General features: G+C 39.3%; 1 protein-coding gene across 1 annotated transcript in view; it reads left to right on the forward strand.

Moving 5' to 3' along the window:
- The first annotated feature begins 6699 nt into the window (after positions 1-6699).
- Cd244 (CD244 molecule, natural killer cell receptor 2B4) overlaps positions 6700-11453 on the forward strand; it is a 28679-nt gene continuing 23925 nt past the window's right edge. The window contains exon 1 of the mRNA XM_013030479.1: positions 6700-7052. Coding sequence (XP_012885933.1) covers positions 6992-7052 — 61 coding nt within the window. The 5' untranslated portion in view covers positions 6700-6991. The remainder of the gene's footprint in view (positions 7053-11453) is intronic.

Consider the following 11453-nt stretch of genomic DNA (forward strand, 5'->3'; position numbering starts at 1 on the left):
AAGCTTCATGGTATGGGACACAAGATCTTCTCCCACCTAAAGGGTCACAAAGATGGAGAAAATATCTAGTGACCAGAATGTTAATGACAGAGGAGAGTAAAGTAAATCAGGTTCATGCAAGTCTTGGTGTATTTCTGAATTATTTTCATATAAGGGATGAATCCCTGAAGCAGATTTGAGAGGAATGTCTACTGCCCTGATTGATTTTACCTTGACCATTTTTTAAAAATATTTTAAATGTATTTATTTTTTTCCACATTTAATTTAATTTTATTTTATTTGTGAACATACTGTACAGAGGGGTTACAATTGCATGGGCAGGATAATGCGTACATTTCTTACCAAGCATTGCAGCCTCCTCCTTTGTTTACCTTTCACATCCCTTCCCAGCCTCCCCCCCCCCCCCCAAACCCCAAACCCTCCCCCCCCCCCCCCCCCCCCCCCGCACCGACGTAAAGCTCGTTTTGGACATGACAACTTGTACTTCTCATTGTTGCAACAGGCCTTGACCATTTTTGTACTTGATGTTAGGGTTAGGATTCCTTAGGCTCCCTTTTATATGGCTACTTAAAATAGCCAGAGAAATTAAGAATAGGAAGGAAGTATTTTATCATACTCCTTCCAATTTGTATATTCAACCTGGAGAGTTAAAGAGGAAAAGAGTCTATTTTGGGGGTATACCAAAGAAGAAAGGCACAGTCAATATCCGTGTGTGGTACGCTGTAATCTTCGTTGTTGGGGAATCCTCTTTGGGGAGGGCTGGGGCTAGCAGGCCTTAATGATGGTTCCTCTTGTTGGCTGATAACTAACACTCGTGGACTCCCATCTTCCAGGACTTGTTCAAAAGGTGCCATATGCCAAACCACCTCCATGTGTAATTGGTACCGATAGGATAGGGAGGTCCTCAGTTTGTTCCATGAATCAAAGCAGATATTTATTTTATCATGTTTTCCACTAGAATGTAAATATTTCCTTACCTCAGTAGTCAATTAATTCTTAGTGGCTAGAAGTTCTTAGGCATTCCTTGTGGAAATTAGAAGAGGACCAGGAACAAGAAAGAGAATTTAGGAGCGACCAGTCAAGGAGAAGAGGAAAAGGTTTGCTTAAAATGTCTTTTTAAAATTACTTACTTACTTAATTAATTGGAGACAAAGTCTGACTATGTAGCCTTGTGTGGCCTCATGCTCATGATTCTCCTGCTTGCACACCCCAAGTGCTGAGATTATAGGCATGCACAATCATGTCTGACTAGGAGGCTTGTCTTGTTTAAATTAGATTTATTTGGTCATTAGTTAGAAAAGTGTTGACATTTTTTCCCTATGGTAATCCTTTCTTTCTTCCTCATTATTAACTTTTACTTGCTATTTTTAAAATTTACTTTTTCTTACCTCTTGTCCTCAGTCTCTATCCTGAAGCACAGATGTTTTGGCTCCTTATATCCTTCAGCTGTCCTTCCTTTCACTAGAGAGGATTGAGCTTTTCCTCTGTTTGGTAGGTCCTGTGTATGGCTCACTTCCTGTTTTCCAGGCAGAGCTGGCTGAGAGTGCTCAGAACAGAGGGAGGACAGACACCTTGATCTTCCTCATGTTCCCTTACATATCCCAACAATGCTTAATATCGTGTACCAGTGTTGGGATGCAGTAACGAACGAGCTTAGTTCAAAAGCTGCAGGTGGTGGAGCTCACAGGCCATTCCAGAGCTAATTGTTCAGTTCTAGATTAGAGTATCCTGAAGAGTTGGGAGCATGAACAGTCATGGCTGCAGGGAAGAATGCTAGAACCTCTTTGAGAAGGCAACATGGCCTTGACTCTTCTTCCTTTTACCCTGGAGTGACCATATTGTGCCACACATCTGTAGAGCCAAATGTTAAAAGTCTGAGCTCTTTGATTAGAAAAACATTAATCCAAATCCTGGTCCTTAAATTCACCTGATCCTTGAGAAGTTTTTCTATATCAGAATCTTATTTATAAATACAGGTAATAAAAGTAAAGTTTCATATGTGCTTTTAGTAAAAATAAAATGAACTAACATGTCATTCTGTAAAATAGTATCTGTCTTGTAGAATTTACTTAATACATGTTTGCCGGCATTATAACTTTTTTAATTTTAGTTTTATTTATTTTAGGTGGTACTAGGATTTAAACTCAGGGCATTGAACTTGCTCAGCTTGCTGCTTGCCTGCTCCTCTTGAGTCACATCTCCAGCCTTCTAAGGTGTTTTTGAAGGTTTAAAAATCTATTTGACACAAATAAAATAAAATTAAAAAAAATTAAAAATGCCCATGTAATTGTAAACCCTCTGTACAGTATTTTCACAATAAAAAAATTAAAAATGAAAAAAAATCTATTTGAATTCAGTTTTACTCATTAATTAAAAAGAAATCTGGGATTTTTTAATTTTTAATTTTTGCTAAATAGTTACTATGACATGCATTGTATACTACAAGGAAGATGCAAAGAAAATTAAGACTTTTCTGGCCAGGCACAGGTAGCCTCATAGTGAAACCTGTTTGCATTTCTTGGATAAAACAGGTTGTATAGTTCTATTTAACTTCCAGAGGAAAAATGCAGCCTTCCATGAGCCCCCAGGAAGAGGTGACTTGAGAGTGAACAGCACTAATTATTACCCATATGGTTGATGATAAAGTGGTATTAGTGATCATTTCTTTGTGGTTAGAAAAAAACCAGATACATAATAGCTAGGCTAGCCGGCCTCTCCCTCCCCACTTTCCTCTCAGCCCTTCTTCCTTCTTTCTTTTACAATGCAAGAGACACTTAGAACTCATGACACAACCTAAGAACTGGAATGTTATTAGTTACTTCCATGTTCTCTAGTGTTCTTCTGAATCACTTTACCTTTTGCTTCCTCCTTTAGGTGTTGCTATGATCTCAGTTTCTGCTTGTTAGTATAGTTTTTAAATTCTTTCATTAGACAGACATTGTGTTTCACACCTTAGTTTCAGCATTCAAGAGGCTGAGGTCAGAAGATCAAATCTATAGTTACACTCTCTCAAAAGAAACCCCAAACCCACTTTAATCAATTACATACATATACAAGATGCTCCATACATGCCTAAATGACAATTTTAACTTCTTTGTTTTTGAATTCTATAATATAAAAATAAATAGTAAATATAAACAATATACATTTATATAATGTATACAATTATATGATATATAATATATAATTATATTAGACATAATATATTTATGTTTATTTATGAGTTATAACATTATATTTACAATATATTAATATAAAATATATGAATACAATATTTTATATAATTTATATAAATATAAATATAATTTTTAAAAATCATGAATAAGTAGCTTTATTTTCAGGAATAAAAAATTGAATAAGCATAATCTGCTTAAACAATCCAACAACTGCAAACTAGAAGAGAATAATCATGTAGTAAATTGAAGTGATGCAGTATAAGTAAAAAAATTCAACATGTTTTTTCCATATATATTTTTATTGTAAAATTACTATACAGAGGGGTTACAGTTACATGAGTAGGGTAATGAGTACATTTCCTATAGAGCATTGTTACCTCCTCCTTTGTTTTTCTCCTACCATCCCTTCCCTCCCACCTCCCCAATTCCTCCCTCCCCACATCCCAAAATTGTAAAGTTTGTTTTCAACATAGTGTCTTGTACATCTCATTGTTACAATGTGTCAACTTGTATCCTTATTTCAGCATTTTGTTATATCCCTTTCCCTCCCCAAGTTATAAAAATGTATATTCAAGATGCAGGACACCAGAATCAAATACAGTGAAAACAGAGGTTATACCATGGGGGAAGAACATACAAAAGAAACCAAAGAATCACATAGTATATTGTAAGTACATTAAAACAATAACAAGAAAGAAAAAAACCACTTATGTCCCTGTCTTGGGAACACTTAACATCACTTTGATGTCACAACATTATTTTATATGGTCATATGTATATATGACCTTTATAAGGCCATATGGTGAAAGCTCTGGAGAAGCTAGGAATCTAGGGAACATTTCTCAATACAATAAAGGCTGTGTATGACAAACCTACAGCCACCATTATACTTAATGGTGAAAAGCTAAAGCAGTTTCCTCTAAACTCAGGAACAAGACAAGGGTTTCCACTCTCTCCACTCCTCTTCAATTTAGTATTAGAATGCCTAGCTAGGGCAATAAGACAAGATGCAGACATAAAGGGGATCCAAATAGGGAAAGATGAAGTAAAACTCTCCTTTGCAGATGACATGATCTTGTATTTAAAGAACCCCATGGACTCACCTCCCAAGTTACTTGAGTTACTCCTGTCACCCTGCTACTTTGGCAAAGTAGCAGGGTATAAAATTAACCCTCAGAAATCAATGGCTTCCCTGTATGCCAATAACAAGAACAGCATGGCTGAAATTAGGAAAGCAACCCCTTTTGTATTAGCCCCCCCCACACACAAAAAAAATACCCAGGAGTTAACTAAAGAGGTGGAGGACCTCTATGATGAAAACTTTAAAAACCTGAAAAAGGAAATTAAAGCAGAACTAAGGAAGTGGAAAAACCTCCCATGTTCTTGGAGGAGGAGCTCCTGGGAGGATTAACATTGTGAAAATGGCAATACTGCCAAAGGCTATTACAAATTCAATGCGATACTTATCAATATCCCAACCTCATTCTTCAAGGAAATAGAAGAAGCAATTCAAAAATTTATAGGAAACAATAAAAGACCCCGAATAGCAAAAATAATCCTTAGCAGGAAGAACAGTGCTGGAGGAATATCAATTTCAAATTTAATCTCTACAACAAAGCCATAGTAATCAAAACAGCTTGGTCTGGCACAAAAACAGAGCTGAGGACCAATGGAATACGACTGAAGACCCAGAAATGAACCCACAGATTTATAGCTGCCTAATCTTTGACAAGGGAGCTAAAAATTAGAATGGAAGAAAGACAGCTTCTTCAGTAAATGGTGCTGTAGAAAACTAAAGCTAGATCCTATGTATCACACTGTACCAGAATCAACTCCAAATGGATCAAGAACCTCGAAATAAAAGCAGACACTTTGAAAACATTACAGGACGAAATAGGAGAAGCTCTATGGCTCCTTAGCACAGGCCAAAATTTTCTTAATAAAGACCCAGAAACACAACAAATCAAAGAAAGTTTGGACAAATGGGATTGCATGAAGTTGCAGAACTTCTGCATGGCAAAGATCAATAGAAAGCCCATGGATTGGGAGAAGATCTCACTAGCCATAGAACAGACAAGGGTCTCATATCTAAAATACACTTAAAACCCAAAAACTTAAATCCCCCAACAACAAATCTCAAAGAAACAACTGCCTGAGAAATAAGTGGGCTAAAGACTTACAGAGAAACTTCTCTGAAGAGGAAATAAGAATGGCCAATAGACATATGAAGAAATGCTCAACCTCGCCATAAAGAAATGCAAATCAAAACAACATTGAGATTCTACCTCACCCCAGTTAGAATGGCTATAATCAAGAACTCTAACAACAACAGATGCTGGAGGGGATGTGGCTAAAAGGGAACCCTACTGCATTGTTGGTGGGAGTGTAAACTTGTTCAACCACTTTGGAAAGCAGTATGGAGGTTCCTCAAAAGACTCCACATAGAGCTCCTCTATGACCCAGAAATCCAACTTTTGGGTATTTACCCAAACAATCACAAACAAGGTCATACCAAAGTGATAAACATGGTTTATCGCAGCATTATTTACCATAGCTAAGATATGGAACCAACCCAGATGTCAGTATATGAATGGAACAAGAAAATGTGATATATATATATATATATATGTGTGTATATATATATACACACACACACATATATATATATATATATACATATATTCATTCTATGCCTCCATCAGAAAGAATGACATCACCCTATTTGTTAGGAAATGAAAAGACTTGGAAAAATGTATTAAAGTGAAGTAAGCCAGATGCAAAGAAACATAGGTCCCATGGTTTCCCTTATTTGCAATAATTAGTACATGTCTAGGGCCAGCAGAAAATGGTCATATGTTATATGGTCATATATATATATGTATATATATGATCATATATATACATAAGTATAAATTTTATAGTATATGTCACCTTCTGGGACATATTATTTTCTTCTGGCATTAAGCAATTAATATTTAATGCTCTTGTCCCTTGGCTCTTCAGCTCAAGGCAAGCGCTTTACTTCTTGAGCCACAGTGCCACTTCTGGTTTTCTGGTGGTTTATTAGAGATGAGAGTCTCATGGAAAGCCAGGCATGAGCCCCCGGTGCCCAGCTTCTATGAGATTCTTATATCCACTGAACTACCAAAAATGGTATAAGTGGAGTTGTGGCTCAAGTGAGCCTTGAACATAAAGAAGCTCAGGTCCTGAGTTCAAGGTCTCCCCCCCTGAATATTTTTTTTGGTATTAATTTCATAGAATCCCCAGGCTTGTTAAGATTATTGTACTACTGCCACACCTTAGGTCCTTCCTAAGTCATCCCCCCATTTCTCTCCGTCAACTTTAGCACCCACTCAAACTGAACTTTGTTTTCAGCTCGCTCTAAACTGTTTCCCTTTCACTTCTACAATGTACCATTGGTTTGGGACAGTCTGGGATAGTATAGTGTAGTTCTCATGTGGCTCTCTTCATTATTACCAGCAGGATGGAGGCCATTACAATATTTCTTGGCCAGCTATTTTTTTGAGTAAAGCAGCAGGCTGGTTTGTGAGTCATTGTAGCACCTGCCTACTTGAGGCCAAGTTCACTAGCTTAGTTGTGGGAACTGGAAACCAGGTCTAGAGACTAAGGCTTTCTCAGTGCCCTTGTCAGCTCACAACAGAAGTGATCAGCCTTGAGTTGAGGAAATTGTGGCTGGACAGGCAGCAAGGCAGTTCTGCCCCCATCGTCTTCCTGCTGACGGGTAGCTGCCGAGTCCATGCACAGCTGAGCACCTAAGGCAAAGAGGAGTGCATTTGACCCCAAGTCCCGTGAGGATGTTGGGGCAAGTTGTTACCCTCACACTCCTCCTGCTCCTTAAGGGGCAGCAGGGCCAAGGTAAGCGGTTCTGGTTTGCTGTGAGGTGGGGGCTGGTATGGACACGCATGGGTTGATGTCTTCTGGAAACTTAGAGCCTCTACTATGCAATCTACGTGGTCACCTAGAGAATAAGAGGAGAGGTGACAGGGAGATCACCCTGGTCATTGTAGACCATTGTTAAAGTGTGGCTTTTATTCTTAGTGAAATGTGATTCTATCGGAAGACTTCTGTAAAGCTGAGGCATGAGCTGTGTGTTGTGGCTTTGCATCCACTGTTTCTTCTCCCTGGGGTGCTGCTTCCTGGCTGGCCATGGATTTTCTCCTTCACTTTTCCATGGTTTAGCTCAAATAGTACCTTCTCAATGATGCCTTCCACACAGAAAGTGTCAGCTCACTGTTTTGCAGCTCCTTATCTTTGGCTCCACTTAATGTTTCTCTGTAATTCTCATCTCCATTTTACCTGCTATGCTATTTTTTTTAATCTCTCAGTCTTCAATCCACTAGAATTTGAGTTCTTTAGGAACTTTTTTGTTGTTGTTGAGAAGTGTGTGTGTGTGTGTGTGTGTGTGTGTGTGTGTGTTGTTGTTGTTGTTGTTGTTTTGCGTGTTCACTGGTCCCTTGGCATCCATAACAGGATCTGGCACAAATAGATCTTCAATAAATATTTATTACCACAGTAACACCTCTGCTGTATTTCTATTTCCTTCCTAAGTCTGTTGTGAGAAGGTCTGGGCTTGGAAGTGGGGTTCAATGGGGAACAAGTGAATGACCCTTTCACAGTCAAGTCTATACTATCACTAGAATGAACATGAACACACAGACATGATGAGCTGACAGTATCACACCAAATACATGCATTCAAACATATTCATTGAGTGAGTAGGTAAGTTATTTTTAGGCATCATGGAGGCAGACTGAGGTAATTTTAGAGGAAATATACAGACTGGTGTAGGAACTTTCAAATTGTGGCCCATAGGAATAGGCCTGGGCTGTAAGTTCAGTTTGATCCATCAGTTTAGGTTTGGCTGCCCATTCTGAAGAAACTCCAAAAGGTGGGCTGGAGGTCTTGAATCACAAGTGCTTTGGGGTCTGGGTGAGATATGCAGGGAAAACAATGGGGGCAGGGGAAGGGGCAGTGTGTCAGCAATTAGCTCTAAAGGAATGATCTTTAATTGCAATTGCTCTGCTGGATCCAGGTTGGCTCCAGAATGCTCAAGTCATCTGTTTCCATCTCTTCCTTATTGGTTTCCTTTCAAAGTATGAATGGCTTAAAGCTGGGCATGGGAGAGAGTATGGATTCAGAGAACCCTGCTTGCAGTGCTACCCTGATGGGAATCCAGCTCTGTAGAAATCACTCCACACAAGGCCAGGCCAGGCCACACCATTGTCTTTGTAGGCCAGGCCACTATGTTACTACATAGGAACAGAAAAGTGCACTGAAAGCTTAAATAAAAGATTAATTAGACTTTGCCAGAGAACCACACAGACATCCAGGTACAAAGAATAAAGAAAGGTTTATTGCTGGAAAAGGGGGCCTGCAAGACTCCTTCTCACAAGGGAGAATTGAGAAGAAGCACCAGCTATTGTCTGAGTGACCTATATAACCTAGGTGGTTTAGGATGGGCTAGAAGGGGCTAGGAGGCGGAGACCTTGGTGTGGACGAGTGGGCCAGGGGCTTCATCATGGCGGACTAGGATGTATGGCTGCTGTCCAAATGGTAGATAAAGGGTCCTGCAACTGCCCAGACCTGAAGGAGCTCTTGTTGCCTTATATGGTAGTAGCTGTCCCACAGGAGTGCCATCCCAAGGTATAGAGGGTTGGAGGCTGATTATTTACTGCCTTTACTACATGGGCTTAGTGTTGTCTACAAAAGGAGCATGCTAAGCTTTGGAGAAGGGAAGGAGTGGACTAAGCTATGGGAAGGGAGCTCATTCTGCTAACATGCACAGTTATAAATGCACATCTGAGTAAGTAATTGTTGGAAATACTACATATTCTCTTCCATGGTTTACCTTCTCCTTCCTTTACAACTATGACCACAATTTTTTAAAGATTTTTCAATTGTTATTATAAAGACAATATACAGAGGGGTAGCAGTTACATAAATCAGGTAAAGAGTACATTTCTTTTTGGATAATGTCACCCCTTCCTTCTCGCTCAGTTTTTCCCTCCATCCCCATCCACAAGTTGTATAGCTCATTTTCAACAGTGAGCACACTGCTGCATTACCCTTTGTCTCCCAAAGGCATATATACAAACAAACAAGACAAAAAGAAAAGAAAGGGGCTGGGAAGGTGGCTCAGTGGTAGAGCACTTGCTTTGCATGCCTGAGGCCCTGGGTTTGATTCCTCAGCACCACATAAGCAAAAAGAAAAAAGCCAGAAGTGGCAGACCTTTTTGTTTACATTTTCTGGTTCATCTAGATAAATATTATTTTGTATGATCAGATGTGCATAGGCATTGTGCCTTTTTGTTCCTCTCCTGAGTATTCTCCTTTGGTCTCTCACTATCTTTAGACCTATATAATTTATTATGTCCTGGTGTATTTTAGACCTAGCTTCTGCATATGAGAGAAAACATGTGCCATTTGTCTCTCTGAACTTGGCTTACCTCACTTAACATAATTTGTTCTAGGTATGACCATGATTTTTGACTTTTATAGCACAGGTTAGTCTTGTCTGGGAACAAATGGAATTATATGGTATATACTTCTATGTCCAGCTTCCTGTGTTCAATATCTTATGAGGTTTACCTGTGCTACTACTTGTAACTAATATTGTGAAATATCAATTGTAAAATATTGCAAAATATTTCATTGTCTGCCTATTCCATAGTTGATTCATTCTATTATTGATGAACGTGTGATGTTTCCCTCCTTCTTTTGTTGCGATTATCATAATGCTGTAAAAAGTCTTTTGTGGAGATAGGTGTGTCAGGACTGTTGCCAGGGAAGAATCACAGAGTGTGTGATACACCTAGCAGATGCTGTCTTCTGCTCTGAAACAGTTGAAGCAAGAACATCTGGGTTCTTCAGAGACACTGGCTTTGGTGCTAATGACCTGTGTTGAGATGTGGAGTCTGGAAGGCAAGAGGCCAAAGCCCAGGGGATCACATCCTTGTGGCTCATCTGCTATCCTGCATGACAGTTGGTATATTAGAGTCATTCTTGCAGTAATTAATTACACAGATTTATAAAGTCCCTCCTGTGTTCTAAGAACTCTGTAAGCTTTTGTGGGGAGTCAGAAAAGAAACATGTTGATTCTATAAGAATCCTTCAGACAGTTAGGGCTGGATGTTTGGCTCAGTGGCATAGTCTATACCTAGCAAATGCAAAGCCCTAAGTTCAAATCCCAGTACCACCAATAAAAAAAATCTTTCACACATAAGAAAAATAGACATTTACAGTAACAACTACGAAGAAAGAAAGAAAATGCTACTTGTCATTGTCAGGCAAGATGTATTTATAGTAAAAAGGGAACAGAAATGTGGAGATTTCTTTTCCCTGACATAGGAAGTTGGTATAAATAGAACAATCTAGATGAAAGAAATGGCCTAAATAAAAGTAAAGAATAGGAGCCATGAAAGGTGAATGCAATCATTATCTTGGAGAAAAATATTACAGATAATTCAGTTAATGGATCTAGGACCTGGAACATTGGAACATGAGCCAGATTAATTTGTGTGTGTGTGTGTGTGTGTGTGTGTGTGTGTGTGTGTGTGTGTGTGTTTGCTGAAGCTTTAACTCAGAATCTCGAATTCTTCCTTGGCTTGACCCAAGCACTGTACTACTATTTGAGCCAAAGATCCATTTCTGACTTTTTGCTAGTTATTTGGAGATAAGTCTCTCAGATTTGTCTGCTCAAGCTGGCTTTGAACAGATCGAGGCCTCTTGAGTAGCTAAAATTACAGGTGTGAATCACCAATGCCTGGCTTCAGATTGATTTTGATAAAAGGAAGGGAGTTGCTTTGCTTGAGGAGAGGAGTTAATGTGGTCAGTAGGAAGCCAAGTAAAGGGAAGAAAGAAAGTAGGTTGAGGGTGTAAACTTGCCTTGACTGTGGCTGGCCCTGCCTTTGTTGGTATTTTTATTCACCAGGGACCACTTCTGTTGATTTCCCCCTTAAAACTAATAGCATAAGCCCAAACCGAAGTACCGAACAGAGCCCTGACCCCAGTTTTACAGCAAAGGGCCATGCAGAGTTTCATGATAAGGGAAAATCTGGAGTTAAAGAGTAAATACACTTTCCAAGCAAATTGTTAAACTATGATACCCAGTTTTACAACCTACCTAGGTCATGAACCCCCCTTGTCACTTTTTTTTTGGGTCTAGTCGTGGGGCCTGAACTCTGGGCCTGGGCGCTGTCCCTCAGCTCTTCAGCTCAAGGCTAGCGCTCTACCACTTGAGCCACAGCACCACTTCTG

The sequence above is a fragment of the Dipodomys ordii genome, unplaced genomic scaffold, assembly GCF_000151885.1.
Source record: "Dipodomys ordii isolate 6190 unplaced genomic scaffold, Dord_2.0 Scaffold131, whole genome shotgun sequence".
Lineage (NCBI taxonomy): Eukaryota > Metazoa > Chordata > Mammalia > Rodentia > Heteromyidae > Dipodomys > Dipodomys ordii.